This window comes from Aegilops tauschii, chromosome 4 (genome assembly GCF_002575655.3).
Source record: "Aegilops tauschii subsp. strangulata cultivar AL8/78 chromosome 4, Aet v6.0, whole genome shotgun sequence".
Taxonomy (NCBI): domain Eukaryota; kingdom Viridiplantae; phylum Streptophyta; class Magnoliopsida; order Poales; family Poaceae; genus Aegilops; species Aegilops tauschii.
In genome coordinates, this window is record NC_053038.3 from 65241440 (window position 1) to 65268214 (window position 26775).

At 51.8% G+C, this 26775-nt stretch overlaps 3 protein-coding genes across 3 annotated transcripts; 2 read left to right on the top strand and 1 right to left on the bottom strand.

The window, feature by feature from the left end:
* Window positions 1–317: 317 nt before the first annotated feature.
* LOC120963258 (uncharacterized) lies at window positions 318–24429 on the top strand. Its single transcript, XM_040387853.3, has 11 exons — window positions 318–761; window positions 867–1065; window positions 1172–1876; window positions 17363–17460; window positions 21797–22381; window positions 22485–22686; window positions 22778–22981; window positions 23074–23247; window positions 23329–23694; window positions 23779–23988; window positions 24078–24429. The coding sequence occupies exons 6-11, from the start codon at window positions 22609–22611 to the stop codon at window positions 24258–24260; spliced, it is 1215 nt and encodes a 404-aa protein (XP_040243787.3). The 5' UTR covers window positions 318–761; window positions 867–1065; window positions 1172–1876; window positions 17363–17460; window positions 21797–22381; window positions 22485–22608; the 3' UTR covers window positions 24261–24429.
* LOC109741191 (beta-glucosidase 38-like) lies at window positions 5970–9482 on the bottom strand. The gene is made up of 10 exons (XM_020300261.3): window positions 9414–9482; window positions 8028–8214; window positions 7881–7939; window positions 7711–7786; window positions 7527–7598; window positions 7322–7409; window positions 6863–7222; window positions 6574–6785; window positions 6454–6485; window positions 5970–6371 (listed from the first exon to the last, which is right to left on the bottom strand). Exons 1-10 carry the CDS (start codon window positions 9480–9482, stop codon window positions 5991–5993), a joined length of 1536 nt encoding a protein of 511 aa, XP_020155850.2. The 3' UTR covers window positions 5970–5990.
* On the top strand, window positions 13374–15600 carry LOC109741190 (beta-glucosidase 38-like). The gene is made up of 9 exons (XM_073497338.1): window positions 13374–13566; window positions 13658–13716; window positions 13811–13886; window positions 13993–14064; window positions 14182–14269; window positions 14369–14728; window positions 14806–15017; window positions 15106–15137; window positions 15220–15600. The coding sequence occupies exons 1-9, from the start codon at window positions 13374–13376 to the stop codon at window positions 15598–15600; spliced, it is 1473 nt and encodes a 490-aa protein (XP_073353439.1).
* Window positions 24430–26775: the final 2346 nt, after the last annotated feature.

Sequence of the window (26775 nt, forward strand, 5' to 3'; positions counted from 1 at the left end):
ACTAACCTATTTCTCTTGACATGCAACCTATCGACATCATCGAGTAGGTCCACATATAAAACATTTTTCTTCTCTAAATAATCTTCCTATGATTATTTCTACTACTATGTTGCATGGCACGTCGACACGTACTCTAGGTGGAAGATGAAACGAGGAGGCCCACCGTCTCTCACGTGGAATCTCTTCACTGTGTACAGCTAAGTTTAGCCCGAAAAAAGGTGTAGTGCTAAGTTTCAATCAATATTGCCACACCATTTTAATTACTAGGCATTGGTTCATCTTCCTTCTTCTAATAAACCGAGGAGTTCCGAAGAGTTGCTGGAGACGCACCCGGTCGCCACCACATGAAAGATGGGCAGTGGGTACGGGAATGCGCTGCTGTGCTTGATGGCAGACGACCCAGTGCCCTCCACTAGCTGTAGCAGCTCCGGCCTCTGGCTTCCCCGTGGCCGAGCTTTTGGGTGGGCAAGCAGGACTGCGATCAGCCATCGGAGGTCAAGCTATCGTGTTACTGGTTGTAGCGGCACATCCCCCGCCCCCTACTTGCGCACCATGAACTCGCCATAGTTGTCGTTGGTCGACGGGGGAGGACGGTCGCCATGGACTTCTCCAACTATCCCTGAATGGATCGGATAAGTTGAATCGTCGATCGCCCTATACCCCGTACGTTGCCCCTACCCTAATCACGTCCAAATCTCGGCGCCTCTTGCCCGCCATCCGCACGTGATACGCTTGATTGCCGACTTGCTGGTACCACCCCGGTTAGGCTTCCTCTCACGAATCCTCAAAGCATTTTCTATACTACTTATGTCAGATGTGAACTCACAAGTACTTTGATTTGGTATATGCTTCTTATCCAATGTCAGTCTAGCAGGGATCGGACAGGAAGGATCCCCAGGTAAACTTTTGGTTCAGAGACGGATCTGCAGGGTTTAGGATAAGGTGTGTTAGAGGCCAATCGATGGTTATCTCCTGCGACAGGGACAATTAAATTAAACACTGATGCGTCGTATATTGCCGCGAGTGGCCAGTGCTGCATCGGGGTGATTGCAAGAGATGGTAGAGGTATTGTGTTCTTCTGTATGTCCAAGAAAATTACCCACTGCTCCTCTGTCGAGGTTGCTGAGGCTGCGTTACTCGCTGGGCTGATGGCCCTGTCTTCGACGTACAGGGGGGCACTGATTGCTGAGACTGGTTTCCTTTTCCTGTCAAAGGAACTCCAACATGAGGCTGTTAATCTCTCTGCCTGTTTCCCAATGATCCATGGTATTAAAGAGGTGATAAGTTCTTTTGCTTCAGTTCAGTTCAATCATGTTAAAAGGAACAAGAATAATATTGTGCATGAACTTGCTGCTCTTACCAGAACGAGCAGTATATTAAAGAGGATTTGTTCATGGTCGCTGGAGAGAGACATACTGGATCTTCATGTAATCCCGGTCAATGAGTAATGTATTTACTCTTTTCCTAAAATAAGTAGTTTTATTTGGTGTGCTTCTTGATGTGAACTCACAGTTTCAGTGAACAGGAACCCAAAATTCAGTGAGCATAAACAGTATATTCAAGTGGAGCATTAGGTTCTTCCCCTCTAAATTTTTTTAAATAGCTCTACGATTTCCTTGATGATTTGCTAGATACCCCTGATTGGTTCATTCCATTATGTCTTGAGAAAACAAACTGGTTTGGCATGGTGTTCTTGCTAGGGTAATTACCGTTGATGTTTTATGCCTTTATGTTTCTCTGATACTTGCCTTGAATTTAGCACTCCTGCATAACTCTGCAGCTGACTGAACTTGAAATGACACTTTTATCCAAAGCACATCCTCCTTTCTTTCAGTGCAGGAAGCAATAGGGAGAAGCTACATGCATATGTATGATTGTAAGTTTGTAACCATTTCTCTTAATGTATAGCTAAGCCTTATGATCTAAAAAAACATAAAGGGGCTACTTTTCAGAAGTTCCAAATATTCCCAAGGATATTGTGACGTCCCTCCGACACTACCAGAAAAACTTGGTTTGCCGACGGCCAAATCTATGCCGACGGCACCCGTCGGCATAAATGGAGCTATGCCGACGGCCAAGGGCAGGCCGTAGGCGTAGAAAAGCCGTCGGCATAAATCCATATATGCCGACGGGGCCGTCGGCATATACGAGGCCGTCGGGACCGCTCGAGGTACGCCTACGGGGCCCGTCGGCATAGGAGCGGCCGTCGGCATAGCCCTTGCCCAGATACAAGGTCAGCGCTGACCGTTTGACGACGTTGAGCCTACGCCGACGGGTGGTAACGGCGGCCGTCGGCATACCCGTGCCAGCCCTATGCCGACGGCATAGCCGTCGGCATAGACCTGGCCCATACCCCTCTGCCACGTCATCGATCCGTGTGCTATGCCACGTCATCGATCCGTGGGACTGCACCTTCGTGTGTGCACAGATATGCAGGCCGTCGGCATACATTTATTTAGTTTTATTTTAAATTTCGCTTTATACTAACTATGGCAAATATATGCCTACGGTATAGCCGTCGGCATAGGCCCCTCTGCCACGTCATCAATCCGTGTGCCATGCCACGTCATCGATCCGTGGGACTGCACCTCCGTGTGTGCACAGATATGCCGACGGCCTCGCCGTCGGCATACTATTTTTTATTTTTACTTTATTTTCCCATTTTTACTTTATTTTAGTTTTTGTTTTCGCATAAGATAATTATGCCTTATCTAAAAAAACATACCCTGATTGTATATCGATTGCCCCCCGTTACGAACGTCGCTATCGCCGTGTCACGGAGGGGGGAAACGGTCGACACGGAGGGAATTCTAGTTGGTGGGGGGATTTGGGGTGTAGCTATGTCACCGAAACATCGCACGGGTCCCTATGCCTATGTGAAAGTGTTCAGGCATGCGTAGACGCCCGTCTTGGGGCTCCGCGGTGTGCCCCCTGCACGCAAGGCAGTGCCGCCGTCACTTGGAGGGGGGCACACCCGGAGACGCGTGCCGCCTCTTCGGACATGCCACCACACCACCCCGCATGTATGAGGGCCCGGTGCGACGCTCGGGTGGCATTGCTACCCCCCAGGGCCCCCGTCCCGCCTAACCCTGTAGCGTTTGACCACGGGATCTAGTCCTTTGAATTTGCACGGACGGGCTTTGAGCAGTGGACCTATCCACCCGGTTGTGTTAGGTAAGCCCATAGGAACACTTAGGAGCAACATCCGGGCCAGACCCACAGCAAGATCCCCTCCGTATAGACCCGACGCGTCCGTTTCCCCCCTCCAGGTGCCGGCGGCGGCGCCGTCCGTGGGGGGGGGGGGCACACCCCGGAGACGCTTGCCGCCTCTTGGGACATGCCACCACACCACCCCGCATGTATGAGGGCCCGGTGCGACGCTCGGGTGGCATTGCTACCCCCCAGGGCCCCCGTTCCGCCTAACCCTGTAGCGTTTGACCACGGGATCTAGCCCTTTGACTTTGCACGGACGGGCTTTGAGCAGTGGACCTATCCACCCGGTTGTGGTAGGTCAGCCCATAGGAACACTTTGGAGCAACATCCGGGCCAGACTCACGGCAAGATCCCCTCCGTGTAGACCTGACGCGCCCGTTTCCCCCCTCCAGGTGCCGGCGGCGGCGCCGTCCGTGACGGGGCACACCCCGGAGACGCGTGCCGCCTCTTCGGACATGCCACCACACCACCCCGCATGTATGAGGGCCCGGTGCGATGCTAGGGTGGCATTGCTACCCCCCAGGGCCCCCGTCCCGCCTAACCCTGTAGCGTTTGACCACGGGATCTAGCCCTTTGACTTTGCACGGACGGGCTTTGAGCAGTGGACCTATCCACCCGGTTGTGGTAGGTCAGCCCATAGGAACACTTTGGAGCAACATCCGGGCCAGACCCACAGCAAGATCCCCTCCGTGTAGACCCGACACGTCCGTTTCCCCCCTTCCAGGTGCCGGCGGCGGCACCGTCCGTGAGGGGGGGCACACCCCGGAGACGCGTGCCGCCTCTTGGGACATGCCACCACGCCACCTCGCATGTATGAGGGCTCGGTGCGACGCTTGGGTGGCATTGCTACCCCCCAGGGCCCCCGTCCCGCCTAACCCTGTAGCGTTTGACCACGGGATCTAGCCCTTTGACTTTGCACGGACGGGCTTTGAGCAGTGGACCTATCCACCCGGTTGTGGTAGGTCAGCCCATAGGAACACTTTGGAGCAACATCCGGGCCAGACCCACGGCAAGATCCCCTCCGTGTAGACCCGACGCGCCCGTTTCCCCCCTTCAGGTGCCGGCGGCGGCGCCGTCCGTGAGGGGGCACACCCTGGAGACGCGTGCCGCCTCTTCGGACATGCCACCACACCACCCCGCATGTATGAGGGCCCGGTGTGACGCTCGGGTGGCATTGCTACCCCCAGGGCCCTCGTCCCGCCTAACCCTGTAGCGTTTGACCGCGGGATCTAGCCCTTTGACTTTGCACGGACGGGCTTTGAGCAGTGGACCTATCCACCCGGTTGTGGTAGGTCAGCCCATAGGAACACTTTGGAGCAATATCCGGGCCAGACCCACAGCAAGATCCCCTCCGTGTAGACCCGACGCGTCCGTTTCCCCCCTCCAGGTGCCGGCGGCGGCGCCGTACGTGAGGGGGGGCACACCCCGGAGATGCGTGCCGCCTCTTGGGACATGCCACCACACCACCCCGCATGTATGAGGGCCCGGTGCGACGCTCGGGTGGCATTGCTACCCCCCAGGGCCCCCGTCCCGCCTAACCCTATAGCGTTTGACCACGGGATCTAGCCCTTTGACTTTGCACGGACGAGCTTTGAGCAGTGGACCTATCCACCCGGTTGTGGTAGGTCAGCCCATAGGAACACTTCGGAGCAACATCCGGGCCAGACCCACGGCAAGATCCCCTCCGTGTAGACCCGACGCGCCCGTTTCCCCCCTCCAGGTGCCGGCGACGGCGCCGTCCGTGAGGGGGCACACCCCGGAGACGCGTGCCGCCTCTTCGGACATGCCACCACACCACCCCGCATGTATGAGGGCCCGGTGCGACGCTCGGGTGGCATTGCTACCCCCCAGGGCCCCGGTCCCGCCTAACCCTGTAGCGTTTGACCACGGGATCTAGCCCTTTGACTTTGCACGGACGGGCTTTGAGCAGTGGACCTATCCACCCGGTTGTGGTAGGTCAGCCCATAGGAACACTTTGGAGCAACATCCGGGCCAGACCCACAGCAAGATCCCCTCCGTGTAGACCCGACGCATCCGTTTCCCCCCTCCAGGTGCCGGCGGCGGCGCCGTCCGTGAGGGGGGCACACCCCGGAGACGCGTGCCGCCTCTTCGGACATGCCACCACGTCGTCAAACGGTCAGCGCTGACCTTGTATTTGGGCAAGGGCCATGCCGACGGCCGCTCCTATGCCGACAGGCCCCGTAGGCGTACCTCGAGCGGTCCCGACGGCCTCATATATGCCGACGGCCCCGTCAGCATATATGGATTTATGCCGACGGCTTCTCTACGCCTACGGCCTGCCCTTGGCCGTCGGCATAGCTCCATTTATGCCGATGGGTGCCGTCGGCAAACCAAGTTTTTCTGGTAGTGATCTGCACATCTTTACGCTCTGTATCACCATGATTGATTATGAATTGATTGTAAGTTTCTCCTTTTGACTCCGCATCTTCGACGTTTTGAGTTCGTGTTGTCGTCAGGCCCCTCTGTCGAAAAAATCTCGATCCATATCGCGCGGACATGCAAAATTTACCATGGCAGCAATACGATGTATTTAGAACCGGATATCAACCTTACCTTGCACAATCCAGAGCCGAAACTATAACTGAAGAACTCTCTTTGATCTGAACTAGTACAAGACATCTTATTCATCCAACCAAAACTGAACTACAAGACATCTTATTCACCCATCTGGCACCACTTCTTTTTATAAAGAAGAAAAAAACAATCTCTGCTACCTAGGAGGCTAGGATGAATGAACGAACGATCCGCCCGACTCTTCAGTACTCCTCGCTCTTGATCACCTTCCGGAACCAGCGCGTGGAGTCCTTGGGGTACCGGGTGAAGGTCTTGCGGTCGACGTAGACGAGGCCGAACTTGGAGGTGAAGCCCATCCGCCACTCGAAGTTGTCCAGCAGCGACCATGCGAAGTAGCCCGTCACCCTGGCGCCGTCGGCGATTGCGCGCTTCAGCTCGTGGAGGTACTGGTCGAAGTAGTCGATCCTGAAGGTGTCGTAGAGCGCGTGAGGCAGCGTGTCGCTGCCCGACTGGTCGATCCCGTTCTCGCCGATGAGGATCAAGGGGTCCCTGAACTTGTTCTTCACGTGCATCACCGCCTTGTAGAACCCCCAGGGCACCACGTACAGCCACTTCGAGAACGCCTGAATGCAATGTGTTCATGCATGAATCACATGTTCTTGCCCAACCCTTGTTTCTTTGGTGGTGAGATTTGAGGATCGTTACCTGTCTTCCGATCGGCACGCCGTTGCGCTCAACTGAAAGGACGGGCAGATGATCAAACGTGTTAAGACAGGCAGACGAGGGAGGAGCAATGCATGTGAGGTTTCAGTTAGCCGGACGTACAGAGAAGCTCGGCCTGCCAGTCGGTGGCGTAGCTCATGTGCGTCAGGTTCTCGTGGTGCCTGACGTAGTAGGTGGTGTAGTGGTTGACCCCGATGATGTCCGCCGAGCCTTGCACCAGCTTGCTCTGCTCCGCGGTGAAGTTGGGCAGCCTCGACCCCACCAGCTTCTGCATCGTCTCCGGGTAGTGGCCGAAGGTGATCGGGTGCATGTACCTGCCAAGTTCAGCTTCAGTTTCAGTCAAGTCCGGCCGTCGTGCCTGCGACACTGAGATGCGTGCGCCGTTCCTCACCAGCCAAGGGTGAACTCCCTCGCCCTGTGCGCCGCGTACTCGTCCTCCACGGTGTAGGTCAGCGGCTCGTACCACACGAAGTCCAGGAGGATGCCGATGGTGCCGTTCTGCCTGCGCTGGTACTTGTCGCGGTACACCTTGACAGCGGCGGCGTGCGCGAGGATGAGGTGGTGGCCGGCGATGTAGGGCTCCGTGGCCGAGTTGCCGCCGAACCGGCAGCCGGTGCACCTGCCGGGGGCGAAGAAGCCGTCGCCGTAGCCGTGCCAGGCCATCATCCGCGGCTCGTTGATGGTGAACCAGTTCTTCACCCGGTCGCCGTATGTCTTGAAGCAGAAGTCGGCGAAAGCCGTGAAGTCGGGCCTGCGAAAAGACGCGCGGCGAGCCGGAAGCTATCAAAGATCACATGTACTAAATGTTGCAGGATTTTGCGGTTGTGGAGTATGGAGCACGAACACTCACACGACCCTGGGGCTGAGCCAGCCGTTGTACTGGTTGTTGAGAACCTCCGGCAGGTCGTAGTGGTAGAGCACGACGTACGGAGTGATGTCTGATCAATGGGGAAACGTTATGCAGAGAAGGAATCATCATCAGCTGTTCAACAGAGAGATTTGGACGGAGTCGTAAATAGCTCAAGGAAACGCGGAGGTGGATGGGTGGATCGTACTGTTGGCGAGCATGTAGTCGATGAGCCGGTGGTAGTAGTCCACGCCGTCTTTGTTGAACCTCCCGATCCCATCTGCATTTTATTCGTGAACAGTTTCAGAGGAAGAAGAAGAAGAAGAAGAAGAAGAAGAAGAAAACACGTCAGGGAACTGAAGAAGATGCGCGAGCAGGAGAGAGAGACGTACTGGGGAAAATGCGCGACCAGGAGATGGAGAAGCGGTAGGCGTCGAAGCCCACCCTCACCATGTTGTCCACATCGTCCTAAAGGAAACCACCACAAAAAACCCAAACAGATCACGACCGGAAACCACTTGCAAATAACAATCAAAATCAGTGATATTTCTCCATCACCGACCATGTAGCGATGGTACTCGTCGACGGTCACGTTGGCGGTGGCGTTGTCGGGAGTGGCACCTACGGTGCAAGAACACACATTCAGTTCAGGAGTCGCCACACACACATGCAAGGCTTGGCTCGACGCCATTTCACCATGGATCCAGACCTGGAAACTTGAGAAAGGTGTCCCAGATGCAGGGCCCGCGGCCGTACTTGAGGGAGTTGCCCTCCACCTGGTACGCCGACGAGGCGGTGCCGAAGACGAAGCCCTTGGGGAAGCTGTCCCGGGAGAGGTCGGTGTCCCGGCCGTTGGCCAGGAGCGCCAGGGAGAGCAGGACGACCACGCGGAGGAGCTCCATAGTGGAGAGGGCAGTGTCGAGTGTGGTTGGTCGGTTGTCTGATCGGGGAAGGAGGCCATATATGGAGGGTGGAGAGGAGAGATCGAGGGGGCAGCATGCAGGCAGCAGCGCCATTCTCTGGCACAAACGATGGCACACCGTGGGACTAGTTCTTTCTTGTGTGCGCGGGCAGCCCCCTTGCATGCATCCTAGCCTTGCTCCTTGACTTCTTCTACTCGTCTGTATAATGTCTTTGTTTCATACACTCCACATTCTTTTTTACACTCCACAATTTTGACAAGGGCGGAGCAGGTGAAAATGTGACCCTGATGCATCATCTTACCATAACAAAACAGTTATAGGAAAAAATACTGCTAATTACGATTTAGGAGTAGTACATTAGAAACATTTGAAAAACTAGAGAATACCCCGCGCGTTGCTACGGGAATCGATTGCAATATATTTTAGTGATTTGATTGTATGAAGCTTCCAACATTGAATTAATATATGAATTAAAGCTAAAAAATATATTATATATTATATTTGATTATTGTGCAGTCAGAAAATATTTTGAATATAAGTGACATAACGTAATGGAAAACTTTTTTTCATGCATGTTGAGTGGACCTTTGATGAGGAGACATGTGTATTGAGATGAAAAGTGTGCATGAGATCAACTAATAATAGAAAACGTTTTGTCATGCATGTAGTGGTGGGCCTTTGATGAGGTGGCATGTGTGCATGTTGAGATAAATAGGATAGTGGGGATCAACTTCTTATTTATATAGGATTCGTGTTTGAAACTTGTGTTTCCGAGCCATCTTTGGAAACCTGCCAAGAGACAGCGAGAACCGAGAACAGAGACAACCAGGACGCATAGGAGATCATCAAATCCACCCCTCGTCAGAGACGAGGACACACTACGCTAGGGAAAAGGCAAACCCACTGCCACAGGCCACCTGCAAACCTAGAAGGGTCGGTGGTCCGCGACGGTGCCCTCAAGAGAGTGATGACGCAGGGTGCCATCGCTGTCGAGCCCGAGAGATGGACTAGGGTTTTCACCCTGGACCCATGGCATTGTGAGGGGACCCCTAGCAACACCGGCCACAGGGAAGAAACAACCGTGGGTGACGTCGTTGTCGGCACGGGAGCGCAGAGCTTTTGCTCGGACCCACACAAGTGCCACCCGCGGACTCAAAGTTGACCTAACCCACGAGGATGGGGATGGACACCCATGCGAGGACTCCAGATCCAGACCAGGGGATCGCCACCGCTGAAGTCATGACAACAACACCACAAGCACCCACTGCCCCTCCCCTTGCTACCCACATAGGCAAGAGGAGACGCCGCCACCGCTGCCCACTATGGAGCCAACCGTGCAGCCTCACTATTCAGGGCGTCGCCCCGGCATCCAACCCCCCCTCCCCGCCGCCAAACCAGAAGATCACCACCAAAGTTGCACCTATGCAGAAACATCACTAGCATGGGGTTGGACCCCGGGCCCACGTGACGAGGGGATGGCAACTGGGTCCCGATCGCATCTGGATCTAGCCCCAAACTGAGGATGCGCTCCGGATGGGGCTCGCCGGTGACTCCCAACAACATGCCTACATGCCGCCATCCCATACACTGTCACCGAAGCCCTGCGACACGTCGAATAGCCAGGGTCGCGGGCCTCCGTCTTCTTAGAGAGGTTTATCCAAAAAATCAAGAAAGGGAATATATTAATATCAAATATATCAATTACACCAGCCTCTGCACCAACATAATGTCAAGAACTAGTTGAGACATCAAAGATGCACACAACCAAAACGATAAAAGACCCTGCCATAATGATCATGCAGCAACTGAACCCAAACCGCCACCAATGACAACACCCGAACTACAGAAGAGATTATCCAAAAGTGACACCTTCAGAAAGGAATAGTGCATAAGCATCAACGTCGCCCGATCAACAGATATAAGGCTTTCAGCTAGGAGAAAGTCCAAGCTCTCCAGACAATGCCTTCACCAAGGGAGTGATCGCCATTTGCTAGGTACAACCAATGAAGGCCAGACCTAGGGATTTACCATAGAAACCAACACTCGATACTCGAGGAGCACCACCAAAATTGAAGTCCCCCAGTGCTGCTGCCCCCACTTGTCGAGGCCACTGCTGCAAAGCACCAATCACCAGGCTCGAAGCATCACACATGCGGTTTGGAAGGGAACATCGCCCCGCAGTAGAACTGTGCCCGCATAACAGCATGTGAACCATTGTCTTCATCGCTTCCAAGACCTTGCTTCCTCCACTACTTTGCAGTCTTGAACTCGACTTGAGCCATCTAGATCTCCTGTCTTCCAATTATGGCCACCTTAATTGATATTCCCCACATCTGCCAACACCATGGAGATTGCTGCATAGATGCCGATGTCGACGTACCCCATGGTGTTGATAGACCGGAGCTTCATGACACACCCCCTTGAAGCCGCACGGGCTAATGTTTCAGAACGCGCACGGCCAAATCCCATCCGATCCAGAGGTCCAGGACTGCCATGCACCAATCGGTGAAGACCTCTGGCGAAGGAGTCCGAAATTCGTAGGTGTTCCTCGATCTGTCCGCCGCCTACGAATTTCGGACTCCTTCGCCAGAGGTCTTCACCGATTGGTGCATGGCAGTCCTGGACCTCTGGACCGGATGGGATTTGGCCGTGCGCGTTCTGAAACATTAGCCCGTGCGGCTTAAAGGGGGTGTGTCATGAAGCTCCGGTCTATCAACACCATGGGGTACATCGACATCGGCATCTATGCAGCAATCTCCATGGTGTTGGCAGATGTGGGGAATATCAATTAAGGTGGCCATAATTGGAAGACAGGAGATCTAGATGGCTCAAGTCGAGTTCAAGACTGCAAAGTAGTGGAGGAAGCAAGGTCTTGGAAGCGATGAAGACAATGGTTCACATGCTGTTATGCGGGCACAGTTCTACTGCGGGGCGATGTTCCCTTCCAAACAGCATGTGTGATGCTTCGAGCCTGGTGATTGGTGCTTTGCAGCAGTGGCCTCGACAAGTGGGGGCAGCAGCACTGGGGTACTTCAATTTCGGTGGTGCTCCTCGAGTATCGAGTGTTGGTTTCTATGGTAAATCCCTAGGTCTGGCCTTCATTGATTGTACCTGGCAAATGGCGATCACTCCCTTGGTGAAGGCATTGTCTGGAGAGCTTGGACTTTCTCCTAGCTGAAAGCCTTATATCTGTTGATCGGGCGACGTTGATGCTTATGCACTGTTCCTTTCTGAAGGTGTCACTTTTGGATAATCTCTTTTGTAGTTCGGGTGTTGTCATTGGTGGCGGTTTGGGTTCAGTTGCTGCATGATCATTATGGCAGGGTCTTTTATCGTTTTGGTTGTGTGCATCTTTGATGTCTCAACTAGTTCTTGACATTATGTTGGTGCAGAGGCTGGTGTAATTGATATATTTGATATTAATATATTCCCTTTCTTGATTTTTTGGATAAACCTCTCTAAGAAGACGGAGGCCCGCGACCCTGGCTATTCGACGTGTCGCAGGGCTTCGGTGACAGTGTATGGGATGGCGGCATGTAGGCATGTTGTTGGGAGTCACCGGCGAGCCCCATCCGGAGCGCATCCTCAGTTTGGGGTTAGATCCAGATGCGATCGGGACCCAGTTGCCATCCCCTCGTCACGTGGGCCCGGGGTCCAACCCCATGCTAGTGATGTTTCTGCATAGGTGCAACTTTGGTGGCGATCTTCTGGTTTGGCGGCGGGGGGGGGGGGGGGATTGGATGCCGGGGCGACGCCCTGAATAGTGAGGCTGCACGGTTGGCTCCATAGTGGGCAGCGGTGGCGGCGTCTCCTCTTGCCTATGTGGGTAGCAAGGGGAGGGGCAGTGGGTGCTTGTGGTGTCGTTGTCATGACTTTAGCGGTGGCGATCCCCTGGTCTGGATCTGGAGTCCTCGCATGGGTGTCCATCCCCATCCTCGTGGGTTAGGTCAACTTTGAGTCCACGGGTGGCACTTGTGTGGGTCCGAGCAAAAGCTCCGCGCTCCCGTGCCGACAACGACGTCACCCACGGTTGTTTCTTCCCTGTGGCAGGTGTTGCTAGGGGTCCCCTCACAATGCCATGGGTCCAGGGTGAAAACCCTAGTCCATCTCTCGGGCTCGACAGCGATGGCGCCCTGCGTCATCACTCTCTTGAGGGCATCGTCGCGGACCACCGACCCTTCTAGGTTTGCAGGTGGCCTGTGGTAGTGGGTTTGCCTTTTCCCTGGCGTAGTGTGTCCTCGTCTGTGACGAGGGGTGGATTTGATGATCTCCTATGCCTCCTGGTTGTCTCTGTTCTCCGTTCTCGCTGTCTCTTGGCAGGTTTCCAAAGATGGCTCGGAAACACAAGTTTCAAACACGAATCCTATATAAATAAGAAGTTGATCCCCACTATCCTATTTATCTCAACATGCACACATGCCACCTCATCAAAGGCCCACCACTACATGCATGAGAAAACATTTTCCATTATTAGTTGATCTCATGCACACTTTTCATCTCAATACACATGTCATCTCATCAAAGGTCCACTCAACATGCATGAAAAAAAGTTTTCCATTACGTTATGTCACTTATATTAAAAATATTTTTGACTGCACAATAATCAAATATAATATATAATATATTTTTTAGCTTTAGTTCATATATTAATTCAATGCTGGAAGCTTCATACAATCAAATCACTGAAATATATTGCAATCGATTCCCGTAGCAACGCGCGGGGTATTCTCTAGTTTTTCAAATGTTTCTAATGTACTACTCCTAAATCGTAATTAGCAGTATTTTTTTTTCCTATAACTGTTTTGTTATGGTAAGATGATGCATCAGGGTCACATTTTCACCTGCTCCGCCCTTGTCAAAATTGTGGAGTGTAAAAAAGAATGTGGAGTGTATGAAACAAAGACATTATACAGACAAGTAGAAGAAGTCAAGGAGCAAGGCTAGGATGCATGCAAGGGGGCTGCCCGCGCACACAAGAAAGAACCAGTCCCACGGTGTGCCACCGTTTGTGCCAGAGAATGGCGCTGCTGCCTGCATGCTGCCCCCTCGATCTCTCCTCTCCACCCTCCATATATGGCCTCCTTCCCCGATCATACAACCGACCTACCACACTCGACACTGCCCTCTCCACTATGGAGCTCCTCCGCGCGGTCGTCCTGCTCTCCCTGGCGCTCCTGGCCAACGGCCGGGACACCGACCTCTCCCGGGGCAGCTTCCCCAAGGGCTTCGTCTTCGGCACCGCCTCGTCGGCGTACCAGGTGGAGGGCAACTCCCTCAAGTACGGCCGCGGGCCCTGCATCTGGGACACCTTCCTCAAGTTTCCAGGTCTGGATCCATGGTGAAATGGCGTCTCTGAGCCAAGCCTTGCATGTGTGTGTGGTGACTCCTGAACTGAATGTGTGTTCTTGCGCCATAGGTGCCACTCCCGACAACGCCACCGCCAACGTGACCGTCGACGAGTACCATCGCTACATGGTCGGTGATGGAGAAATATCACTGATTTTGATTGTTATTTGCAAGTGGTTTCCGGTCGTGATCTGTTTGGGTTTTTTGTGGTGGTTTCCTTCAGGACGATGTGGACAACATGGTGAGGGTGGGCTTCGACGCCTACCGCTTCTCCATCTCCTGGTCGCGCATTTTCCCCAGTACGTCTCTCTCTCCTGCTCGCGCATCTTCTTCAGTTCCCTGACGTGTTTTCTTCTTCTTCTTCTTCTTCTTCTTCCTCTGAAACTGTTCACGAATAAAATGCAGATGGGATCGGGAGGTTCAACAAAGACGGCGTGGACTACTACCACCGGCTCATCGACTACATGCTCGCCAACAGTACGATCCACCCATCCACCTCCGCGTTTCCTTGAGCTATTTACGACTCCGTCCAAATCTCTCTGTTGAACAGCTGATGATGATTCCTTCTCTGCATAACGTTTCCCCATTGATCAGACATCACTCCGTACGTCGTGCTCTACCACTACGACCTGCCGGAGGTTCTCAACAACCAGTACAACGGCTGGCTCAGCCCCAGGGTCGTGTGAGTGTTCGTGCTCCATACTCCACAACCGCAAAATCCTGCAACATTTAGTACATGTGATCTTTGATAGCTTCCGGCTCGCCGCGCGTCTTTTCGCAGGCCCGACTTCACGGCTTTCGCCGACTTCTGCTTCAAGACATACGGCGACCGGGTGAAGAACTGGTTCACCATCAACGAGCCGCGGATGATGGCCTGGCACGGCTACGGCGACGGCTTCTTCGCCCCCGGCAGGTGCACCGGCTGCCGGTTCGGCGGCAACTCGGCCACGGAGCCCTACATCGCCGGCCACCACCTCATCCTCGCGCACGCCGCCGCCGTCAAGGTGTACCGCGACAAGTACCAGCGCAGGCAGAACGGCACCATCGGCATCCTCCTGGACTTCGTGTGGTACGAGCCGCTGACCTACACTGTGGAGGACGAGTACGCGGCGCACAGGGCGAGGGAGTTCACCCTTGGCTGGTGAGGAACGGCGCACGCATCTCAGTGTCGCAGGCACGACGGCCGGACTTGACTGAAACTGAAGCTGAACTTGGCAGGTACATGCACCCGATCACCTTCGGCCACTACCCGGAGACGATGCGGAAGCTGGTGGGGTCGAGGCTGCCCAACTTCACCGCGGAGCAGAGCAAGCTGGTGCAGGGCTCGGCGGACATCATCGGGGTCAACCACTACACCACCTACTACGTCAGGCACCACGAGAACCTGACGCACATGAGCTACGCCACCGACTGGCAGGCCGAGCTTCTCTGTACGTCCGGCTAACTGAAACCTCACATGCATTGCTCCTCCCTCGTCTGCCTGTCTTAACACGTTTGATCATCTGCCCGTCCTTTCAGTTGAGCGCAACGGCGTGCCGATCGGAAGACAGGTAACGATCCTCAAATCTCACCACCAAAGAAACAAGGGTTGGGCAAGAATTTGTGATTCATGCATGAACACATTGCATTCAGGCGTTCTCGAAGTGGCTGTACGTGGTGCCCTGGGGGTTCTACAAGGCGGTGATGCACGTGAAGAACAAGTTCAGGGACCCCTTGATCCTCATCGGCGAGAACGGGATCGACCAGTCAGGCAGCGACACGCTGCCTCACGCGCTCTACGACACCTTCAGGATCGACTACTTTGACCAGTACCTCCACGAGCTGAAGCGCGCCATCGCCGACGGCGCCAGGGTGACGGGCTACTTCGCATGGTCGCTGCTGGACAACTTCGAGTGGCGGATGGGCTTCACCTCCAAGTTCGGCCTCGTCTACGTCGACCGCAAGACCTTCACCCGGTACCCCAAGGACTCCACGCGCTGGTTCCGGAAGGTGATCAAGAGCGAGGAGTACTGAAGAGTCGGGCGGATCGTTCGTTCATTCATCCTAGCCTCCTAGGTAGCAGAGATTGTTTTTTTCTTCTTTATAAAAAGAAGTGGTGCCAGATGGGTGAATAAGATGTCTTGTAGTTCAGTTTTGGTTGGATGAATAAGATGTCTTGTACTAGTTCAGATCAAAGAGAGTTCTTCAGTTATAGTTTCGGCTCTGGATTGTGCAAGGTAAGGTTGATATCCGGTTCTAAATTCATCGTATTGCTGCCATGGTAAATTTTGCATGTCCGCGCGATATGGATCGAGATTTTTTCGACAGAGGGGCCTGACGACAACACGAACTCAAAACGTCGAAGATGCGGAGTCAAAAGGAGAAACTTACAATCAATTCATAATCAATCATGGTGATACAGAGCGTAAAGATGTGCAGATCACTACCAGAAAATCTTGGTTTGCCGACGGCCAAATCTATGCCGACGGCACCCATCGGCATAAATGGAGCTATGCCGACGGCCAAGGGCAGGCCGTAGGCGTAGAAAAGCCGTCGGCATAAATCCATATATGCCGTCGGGACCGCTCGAGGTACGCCTACGGGGCCCGTCGGCATAGGAGCGGCCGTCGGCATAGCCCTTGCCCAGATATAAGGTCATCACTGACCGTTTGACGACGTGGTGGCATGTCCCAAGAGGCGGCACGCGTCTCCGGGGTGTGCCCCCGGCCCTCCTCCTCCACTCGTTTCTCTCCTCGCACCCCGGCCCAACTGCCGCCGCCACCCTCTCCGCGCCGTCGACGCCCTCCTCTCCTCCACTCGCTGCACATCTCCTCTTCTCCAACCGCCGCCACCACCCTCTCCCCGTGTCGCGCCGCCGTCGTCCCCGTCCTGACCCGCGCCGCGCCGCCGTCCTCCCGACCCGCGCCGCCGTCCTGCCCGCCCCGCGCCTCCCCGTCGTCCTCCCCGCCCCCGTGCCGCCCAGACGTCCCGCCCCACCCCGCGCTGCCCCGTCCGCGCCTGCCCCGACGTCCTCCCCTCCCCGCGCCTCCCCGCCCCACGCCGCCCCGTCCGCACCCGCCCTGTGTCGCCGCCGTCTGCGCCCGCACCGGCCCGCAAGGGCTCGACTCCGGCCGCGGGTCCGGCGCCCCCCTCCCGGCCGGTTGGAGCAACTGGCCCTCCAACCGCCGCCGCCCCCAACTGGCCCTCCAACTGCAGCTCATCACCGCCCCCAACCGCCGCCGCCCCTCTCCTACGTGAGTTTTTTTCTTCTTTTTTAGTGTTTTGGTACTGTTTTTAGGTGGATGAATGCATAGGTGATGGAATGTATGTCATTTTTGTTAGATGTAGTTAGTTTGCAAAATATTGATCAATGGATGTTATTACCAATATGAGTTTTTCAAGTTAAAGTGTGAATGTTGTTATGTGATGTGTGATTATATACTTTTTGCACGGTGGTATTTTGATCATGATGGTGTTGCTACAAATCAATGATGAAATATTTATTGACACTTAATGGTCTTGCTAAAGAATACTTATTTGAGAAAAATGGTGATGTTCATAACTTGTTCATACGGATTTCTTTTAGATGATGATGATTGTTAGATGAGGAGAGATAATGATGATTTTTTATGCTTCGATGATTTTGAGATGATGATGATGACCGATGATAGATGATTGTTAGATGATGATGTGGATGATAGATGATGATATTTTTTTATGCTTCGATGATTTTTGAGATGATGATGATGATGATGATTGTGATGTTCTAAATTTTTTTTCACGATGGATTTTGCAGGCTTTGTGGTGTCGCATTTCATCGGAGTGACCGTTGTAGGACGCGTTGGTTCCCCTGAGCATCCCTCTGCTATTCGACTACTTCCTCTACAGCCGAGGGTGAGCTACAAGTCCATCTCCTCCATTTTTTCATATCACTAGATTTCATTCTCAAGTCAACTGGCGTAACCTAGGCGTCTCCCGTCCGAAAGGGTTGCATCGATAAATATGCATTCAATTGCATATTTATCACCGCAGCTCTTTCGGATTGTCCAGCGTTTTCCACGGACAGCCCGAGGATGTGTAGATTGGGTATGTTCTCCATGTTCTACCCCGTTCCGAGACAGGATTTCGGCGGTGCCTCCCCATTGTTCTCCGGAGCACATTCTCTCGGCTATTTGCCGAGACGTGTATTTGGAGAACAGCGGGGAGGTGCTGCCGAAATTTTGTCTCGGAACGGGGTAGAATGGAGAACGTACTCAATCTACACATCCTCGGGTGGGATTAGGACCCATCTTTACCTATTAGAGATGTAGGTGGATTAAACGCGGTAGAAACTGAAAATTTGATGTGATTAATTTAAATGAATCCTTAATTATGTTGTGTGGCTTGCAAAAAAGCAGAGGATGGCAAATAATCAGTGGATGTACAATGGTTTTATCCGTCGGAATTGAGTAACATCAGAGTGGATCGCGAAAACCGATGTCTATTTGAAGAAGATATTCCGTCGTCCAATGAGAATTATCCCACCATGCCCCTGTGTGAGATGTGCCAGACGTTGCCGTAGAAATCAGACGGACATGAGTGAGCACCTTCGCACGCACGGATATATGCCAAACTTTGACATGCCGCCGATAAACATAGCCGAGCAGGACCGTGGTAGAGAGGAGGTGATGCGACAACGCATCGATGGATATGAGGACGACGGGGTCAGGGACATGCTAGATGATGTCATTGTTGCAGAAACGGGAAATGCGACACCTTCAGAGAATGAACCGGAGGAGCCGGAGGCAACCGCAAAGGCCTTCTTGGAGGTCTTGGCCTCGTCGAAGAAACCTCTTTATGCGGGGGCGAAAATATCTCAGCTGGATGCCATCTCGCAACTGATTGCAGTCAAGGCTGAGTACGGCTGTAGCCAGAAATGCTTCGAAGCATTCTTGGGAGTATGGGCTAACAGCCTCCCTGAGGGTCATGAACTGCCGAAAAGCATGTACGATACAAAGAAAATCATGAAGGCACTCTCTATGGATTATGAGAAAATAGATGTTTGCCCGAAGAATTGCCTTTTGTTTAGGCACGAGTATGCGGATGACAAGTACTGTAGGCAGTGCGGTTCATCTCGGTACATTGAGGTGGTCGGTGAGGATGGTGAGAAAAAGCAGCTAACCATCCCCGTTAAGGTTCTTCGGTATCTTGATTTTATAAAAAGATTGCAGTGCCTTTTCATCACGAAGGATTCTTCCAAAATGATGAAGTGGCACAAGGAAGGTATAAGGTACAATCCAAAAAAAATCATACATCCATCGGAAGGGGAAGCATGGAAGTCGTTCGATGAAGAATACCCCGAGGAAGCAGCCGAGGCTGGGAATGTCAGAATAGCCATATCAGGTGATGGGTTGAATCCATATGGTATGTCGTCCAATCCATACAGCTGCTGGCCCGTGTTTGTAATTCCGCTCAATCTTCCTCCCGGTGCCCTAATGCAACGCAAGACCATGTTCTTGTCGCTCATCATTCCGGGGCCTGATTATCCGGGGAAGCAATTGGGTGTGTTTATGCAGCCGCTGGTGGATGCTTTGCACCATTCTTGGTACTTTCCGACGTTGACATACGACCGGGATCTGCAGAGAAATTTCTTGATGAAAGTTTGGTTGCACTATTGCATGCATGACTTTCCCGGCTATGCTCTATTCTGCGGATGGTGTACAAGTGGGAAGATGCCATGCCCAGTGTGCATGCAGGCTCTGCGAATGATTTGGCTGAGTAAGGGTGGCAAGTATGTAGCCTTTGACCTGCATCGACAGTTCCTCCCTCCAGACCATCCAGACAGGGAAGACAAGAAGAACTTCACGAAAGGACGGGTTGTTCATGAAGTAACCGAGATTCCAACATTTTCGGGGGCAGATGTTCTTGCTCAGCTAAAAGCTCTCCAGCCTAAAGTCAAAGGCAAAGGCAAAGCCAAAGCCAAAGGCTTCGAGGGATATGGTGAGACGCACAACTGGACTCACATTACCCCCTTCTCACAGCTTCCCTATTTCAAGGACCTCAAACTTCCTTACAATATCGATGTGATGCACACCGAAAAGAATGTGGCAGAGTCCCTTTTCCACACGATCCTCAATATTCCTGATAAGACGAAGGATAACGTTAAAGCTAGAGCCGATCAACAGAGAATTTGTGATAGACCACGTCTGAACATGAAGCCTCCCACAGGCGGTCGAAATAACTGGTTCAAGCCAGATGCTGAGTTTGTCCTTAAACCGCCAGAAACAAAGGAAGTACTTATCTGGCTGAAACACATTTTGAAGTTCACCGATGGTTATGCATCGAATATAAGTAAGGGAGTCAATCTTTCAACGGGCAAAGTGACCGGCCTGAAGAGTCATGACTACCATGTATGGATTGAGCGGATAATGCCGGTGATGGTTCGAGGCTATGTCCCCGAGCATGTCTGGCGAGTGCTTGCCGAGCTAACCCATTTCTTCTGCACGCTCTGTGCTAAAGAAGTAAGTAAAGACGTGATTGAAAAATTGCATAAGAAGGCACCGGAGTTGATAGTCAAGCTAGAGAAGATCTTTCCGCCAGGCTTCTTTACACCGATGACACATCTCATTCTGCACCTCGCGAACGAGGTATTGTTGGGGGGGGGCCTGTGCAGAATCGCTTGCAGTACGGCCCTGAGAGACAGAACAAGCATCTCCGATAGAAATGTGGAAACAAAGCTAAGATTGAAGCTTCCATAGCTGAGGCAGTTATCCTAGAGGAGGTGTCAGACCTCAGGACATCATACTATCCAGACCACGTTCCCCATCTGCATAACAAGGTGCCTCGATACAATATAGAAGAGCCGAATTATCAACCCAAGCTCCATCTATTCAACGTGCAAGGTGGGAGGGCTGGGGCCTCGAAACCTTATAACATGCCACGACAAGAGTGGGAGGACCTCATGTTCTATATCTTGCACAACATCAGGGAAGTTGAGGAAGTGTGGATGAGGTAATACCACTACACCATTCCTTTATGTCTTCCACATCATCATGTTTTATGTTCACTTAGTCCCGGTCTAACACCGGTTTTCTTTTTTTAGTGATTTCGTTCAAGAGGAATGGACGGGAATGAATCCTCCTACTGAGGCGGAGGCACTTACTCTTCTCCTTCATGGAAACCCTGGACGTAAAAATTTTGTTGCTTGGTTCATGGAGAAAGTAATTGTCCACACTCCCCTATTAAATACCTAGTTCAACATTTATTAGTTAACTAATGCATGCAACAATTTCAATTATACTTGTAGGGAAAAGATCCGAACATATCTATGGATGATGAATTGAGATGGGTTTCCATGGGTTTTGACCCTGCCGTCATGACATGTAAAAAGTATGATGTGAATGGGTATCGCTTCCATACAGAGGATCACCAGAACAGCCGGCCTGATCCCAAAACTATAAATACCGGAGTGTACACCCGGTCAAAATTCAGTAGACTACTACGGAAGGGTACAAAATATATACGAGATTAAATTCCACCAGGGGCGCGAGACCCTAAGTCTGCCTGTGTTCAAATGTCGATGGTTCGATCCGCGGGAGGGGGTAAAACATACGCCTTCCATTGGTTTGGTCGAAGTTAAACCATCAACCGTCTATGCCGGAGCCGATCTCTTCGTTGCGGCTACCCAAGCTACACAAGTATATTATCTGCCTTACCCATTCCAGAAAGAGTACCTAAAGGGTTGGGAAGTTGTGTTCAAGGTGTCGCCACATGGTAAGCTACCGAACCCGAATGAAGACGATTACTACAACATTAACCCCATGACATACGAGGGAGTGTTCTATCAAGAGCAACCTGATGATGATGATGTGGTTAGAAACGATGACGCTAGACCATTGGGTGATGATGATGTGGATCCAAACGACGACGAAGCACGAAATGATGGTGAGAGCATTGTCAATGAAAATGACATACTTATGCTAGAAAATTTAAACTTAGACGCTGACGACGAGGAAGAGCCTCCACCTCCGTCAGACAACGAAGATGATATGATTGATAGTGATGATGAGACGGACTGAGAAAGAGGTTACAACAGTGATGATTCATATGGTTTCTAGTAGATGTACGTGTCAAGTCTTTTTTTCTATAGTTTAGGAATATGCCTTTTATGCCTTTTTATTAATGTGTTTACTATCAGGCCTTTTCCTTCATTTCATTAATTTACTAATTGCTTATTCTCTTTTCAATGCAGGTTCGTGGAACATGGGCAAGGGGAAGGCCGATGGCGTGGGTTTCCTACGCAAGGTCGTTGGCCTTCCTAGTCGGAGTGGTCGAGCACGTAATCCTCCCCCCGGCTACTTGACGATGACTCCTCACAGGGAGGTCGAGGGAGAGGTGCCCCTAGAGGAGGAGGGGGCGGGGGGAGAGCCCCTAGAGGGCGAGGTGGTGGGGGGAGAGCCACTACAGGGGGTCGCGGCCAGAAAGAGCGCACCCTCACCGACTTAGGGGTGTTGTCTTCGAGGCCATCCTCTAGTGAGGTACCCTCCTCTAGTGAGGTACCCTCCTCTGGTGAGGAGGAGGAGGAGGACGAGGCAGGCGAGGAGGAGGAGGTTCAGGATGGGGCCGAGGAGGAGGTGGAGGAGGAGGACGAGGAGGAGGAGGATGAGGAGGAGGTTGGGGAGGGGAAGGCAGGCGAGGAGGAGGGTGGTGGCGGGGATGATGGTGCTGGCGGGGAGGGGGTTGACAACAAGGGGTGGCTGGATGGTAACGCAAAGCTACCAAAGCAGGTTCCTGCTACTGAGGAGCAGAAGTGGCTCATTGAGCCCACGGGGAAAGAGTAAGTGCCACTTTATAATAATTTCATTATTTTGCTTGTCACATGCTCATTCCGGTTGTTATTTATTTTGCTTGTCACATGCTAATAGTTCATTCTTTTGCAGCAACTAGATATATTCTAAAGGGGTCCGTATTCCCAACGGCCTCATCACCGTCTTGCTGAAGTTACACTGGCCGGGGTTGTACTGTCCGGATCCAGTCAGGCACCCGGACCATCGGGTCTTGGCCATGAGCTGGGAGCACTGGGAAGCGGCCCTCCACGCGGAGCATGGGACCCATGCCAAGGCCGTGGTCACCACTTTCTGGGTGAGTTCTCTTTAGAAGCACAAGTCCATTCTAGTTTCATGAATGATTTAACTCATGGCTTCTTCCATTCTTGTTTCGTGCATGATTGTAGAAATTCTATCGAGTTCTCCCGGAGCACAGGGGCAGAGCGGACCAGATCGTGCTACGCCAATGCAAGAAGAAGGCCCGCCAGATGCAGTACGAGGTGCGCTATGTGTCCATCTCGACATACTACCACGACTATCTTGGTGTGAAGATGACCAAGGAAGAAGCGCGGAGGATGGGCATTACCTTGGAGAGGGACGAGTTCTTGGCGGTAAGTATAAAAGATTTTTCATTATGCTTTCATTACCTTGTGGTACATTTCACCGTTTCGTGTTGACATGCCATTATGCTTTTATTATGTAGGTGTGTCCAAATTGGTGTTATGGAAAAGACGAGTCCTGGGCGGCATTGGTGGATCTTTGGTGTGATGAGGCTGGAGCCTGGGCGGCTATGAGAGTCAAAAACAAGGCTAACCGAGGGAAGGAGGGAGTACATGCTCAGGGAAACCGAAACCACTATCTCCACAAGGCAGTTAATGTATGACTAACCCCATTAAACATTCTTCTTCTATTTACCATTACTTTCTTATGTATGACTAACCTCTGTTTGGTGGTGCAGGAGGAGAAACTGAAGCGGCCGCTCTCACACATGCAGGCGTGGGAGATCGCCCATACGCGGAAGGACCCCAAGCCTGGCGAGCCCAAGTACTACGGCAAGAAGACCGCACATAGGAAGAAGGCCTACTCCGATGGGTATCTGGCGTTACATCCTGACACACCTGACCCCATTGCGGCGGATCTGGACGAAAGGGTGGTGGTGGGCATGGGGCCGAAGGAGCACGGTCGGGAGGCAGTTCTCGATGCTGTGATCACTCCGTCTATCTCCTACACACAGCTCCGTCGGATCGACCCGACCCTGAGCCAGCGCACGAGCACGCGCATGAGCAGTGCACCGTCACTGTCCCTCTTTCAGGAGCAGCAAACCGTAAGTATTTTCCCTTTTATCTTCATTGTTCCCTTTATTTTCCGCATTTAGTAGTTTTATGAGTCTCATCATGTCATACTGTAGGCCTACATGGAGTACACATGCCAGGAGACCATGGCGTGGCACGACCGCCTTCATGCATACCATCAGCAGAGGGATCGCGAGATGCAGCACGCTTTTCAGGAAATGGCGGCCGGCAGGTGTCCTCAATGGCCATCAGCAGAGGGTCCTCTAGCACAACCAGTGCTGCTGACCTTTGAGGAGTTTGTGGCACAGAACGCTGGCCCCTCGCCGGTTAGTTCATCCCCAATCAATTCACCCAAAGCATGTCATGCCTTTCAACACAGTCTTATATCCCGTTCATATATCTTTTCAACATCCAGGGAACAGGTGCATCTACCGTTGGCGGTGGTCTTCGCAACACTCCCGAGACACAGAGCCCGACCACTCCGATCCACGGAGGCGGAGGCGGTCTTGGCGGTAGCGCTGCCGCTAGCAGTGACGACCTGGGCTTCGGCGGTCTTGGCGGTGACGACCTCCGCGGTGCTCGACGTCCTGGCGCTTAGTCTTTCGGGCACATTGTGCCGGTTCTCGATGCTATGATACTTATATGCTTGTGATGTTTCTTATCTTATTGTTGTTTGTGAGATTCTTATATGCTTGGTGGTGATGATACTTATATGTTTATGCTTTGCGATGCTTCTTATGATGTGTGATGATGAATTTGTTGTGTGATGCTGCTCCTTATTGTTACGTGATGCTGCTTCTTATATATGCTGTTTTTTATATATGCTATGTATATTCAAATGAATTGAGCTGAAAAGAAACAGAAAAGAGGAAAAAAAACTGGACAAAAACTATGCTGACGGCCTGGCCGTCGGCATAGGCCTGGCGTGAGCTCCCAGTGGCCGACACGTGGCACGTCTATGCCGACGGCCTAGCCGTCGGCTTAGTTTGAAACTATGCCGACGGCAAGGCCGTCGGCATAGACCTGCCCCAGGAGCGCCCAGTTTCTGACACGTGGCATGTCTATGCCGACGGCCTAGCCGTCGGCATAGTTTCAAACTAAGCCGACGGCTAGGCCGTCGGCATAGACATGCCCCATGCCGAACGGCGTCTCGCCACGTGGCGAGAAGCCATTGGGCAGCACTTGACGGCGGCCGCCGTTAGGCGATGACGTTGCCGACGGCCAGGGCCGTCGGCATAGATGTACGGCCACCGTCGGGATAGGGTCTATGCCGACGACTTTTCTATGCCGACGGTCATCCTGGCTACGCCGACGGATATGTTGCCGACGGCCCTATGCCGACGGGGGCCGTCGGCATAGGCCTGACCCGACGGCTAGTCATGGCTATGCCGACGGCCCTAGCCGCCGGCATAGGGTGCGATTCCGGTAGTGCGATACTAGCAGAACACTAACAGGTTCTGATGCAATACAGAGGTAATATTGCACTCCCACACTATCCAATTTTAGGTTTACGATAATGTTCTCACCTCTCTTGGTTTGATGGGAACATAAGCAGTAGTAGCAGCGGCTACTTACACCCCTCACTATAACCGGCATGAAGGCCAGACGCCCACATACTGAGTAGGTAGGCCAAGGCCAATTAGCGACGAGGATCGGCTACATTACTCACTGTCAAGTAAAGCAAGGTACAACAGTGGTCATTCATTTGTTTGTTTCCTTTATTTGATCAAATCTCTTAGCAATGCAGGTGATTGATTTACAAACAGAGTTGCACATAATACAAAATAAGTAGGAGTATCTCAAAATGGCAATATGTACATAATCTTTCATACAGTCTCTGTTTTGGAATCCCTATTCTATGTTTCATTCATACTTATGCAAGTCAAATGCGATAACTTGAGTCGTATCACTATATTTAGTGAAAAGGTAAATCGCATAATTCAGATTTTGTTTTCTTTGTAATTATAAAGCAATCGTAATGCCCATTGCAGAAAAAAACCCACAAGTTCATATATCAGCGCTGCAAACAAAATAATTCGATTTGTGTATTATCATGTGCATAGGACCAAAATTTCTTGTAGCAAGGCGCGGGGTATCGTCTAGACCTCTCATGTCTATAATACCTAAATAGTTGATCCCCACTAAATCTAATTCTCTCAACATGCAACCCTCCACATCATCAAATGTGCCATGTAATCATCCAATAAAACTATTTTGTAGCACATGCATACTCCAGTTTAATTTTTCGTTCTGCAATGGTCTAGCATACATGCATACTCTTTGTTCAAACACAATTACTTCCGACAATAATAGCTTCTCATTTGGATTATTTTAATCATACAAAATTTATCCAAAATTAATCTTTAAATCCCGCAGCAACGCGCGGGGAAGTCACCTAGTTTATCCAATAGGTGGTAAATTCTTAACATCCTCAACTTTAATACCTTTTTCCTTCATGCATTTCTTTGCCTCTTGCATATCTTCAGGACTGAGATATAAGATACCCCTGTTCTTCAGAGTGGGTTTAGGCGGTGGTTCAGGAAGAGTCCAATCATCATAACTTTTCAATATATTATTCAATAATTCCTCTACTTGTTCAATAGTTTCGTTCCCTGAAAACACAACGAGCACAACTATCTAGGAAGTCCCTAGAAGCATCGGTTAGTCCATTATAGAAGATTTCAAGTATTTCATTTTTCTTAAGAGGATGATCAGGCAAAGCATTAAGCAATTGGAGAAGCCTTCCACAAGATTGTGGGAGACTCTCTTCTTCAATTTGCACAAAGTTAAATATTTCCTGTAAAGCAGCTTGTTTCCTATGAGGAGGAAAATATTTTTAGAGAAGTAGTAAATCATATCTCGGGGACTACACACACAACCTGGAGCAAGAGTGTTGTACCATATCTTAGCATCACCCTTTAATGAGAATAGAAATAATTTGAGAATATAGTAGTCGCGAATTTTCTCATCATGAGCAAAAAGGGTGGCTATATCATTCAGTTTAGTAAGATGTGCCACCGCAGTTTCAGTTTCATAGCCATGGAAAGGATCAGATTCAACCAAAGTAATCAACTCTGGGTTGACAGAGAATTCATAATCCTTATTAGTAACAA

What these genes read in the sequence shown, in the direction of transcription:
- LOC109741191 (XM_020300261.3), bottom strand. Translation starts at nt 9,482, where the DNA reads ATGACTTCAGCGGTGGCGATCCCCTGGTCTGGATCTGGAGTCCTCGCA. An exon ending in CTGGTCGCGCATTTTCCCCA is followed by an intron (nt 7,599 to 7,710) that starts GTACGTCTCTCT and finishes AATAAAATGCAG; the next exon opens with ATGGGATCGGGAGGTTCAAC. An exon ending in TGGCTCAGCCCCAGGGTCGT is followed by an intron (nt 7,223 to 7,321) that starts GTGAGTGTTCGT and finishes GTCTTTTCGCAG; the next exon opens with GCCCGACTTCACGGCTTTCG.
- LOC109741190 (XM_073497338.1), top strand. Translation starts at nt 13,374, where the DNA reads ATGGAGCTCCTCCGCGCGGTCGTCCTGCTCTCCCTGGCGCTCCTGGCC. An exon ending in CACCTTCCTCAAGTTTCCAG is followed by an intron (nt 13,567 to 13,657) that starts GTCTGGATCCAT and finishes CTTGCGCCATAG; the next exon opens with GTGCCACTCCCGACAACGCC. An exon ending in CTGGCAGGCCGAGCTTCTCT is followed by an intron (nt 15,018 to 15,105) that starts GTACGTCCGGCT and finishes CCGTCCTTTCAG; the next exon opens with TTGAGCGCAACGGCGTGCCG.
- LOC120963258 (XM_040387853.3), top strand. Translation starts at nt 22,609, where the DNA reads ATGAGCTGGGAGCACTGGGAAGCGGCCCTCCACGCGGAGCATGGGACC. An exon ending in AGAGGGACGAGTTCTTGGCG is followed by an intron (nt 22,982 to 23,073) that starts GTAAGTATAAAA and finishes TTTATTATGTAG; the next exon opens with GTGTGTCCAAATTGGTGTTA. An exon ending in TCTTTCAGGAGCAGCAAACC is followed by an intron (nt 23,695 to 23,778) that starts GTAAGTATTTTC and finishes GTCATACTGTAG; the next exon opens with GCCTACATGGAGTACACATG.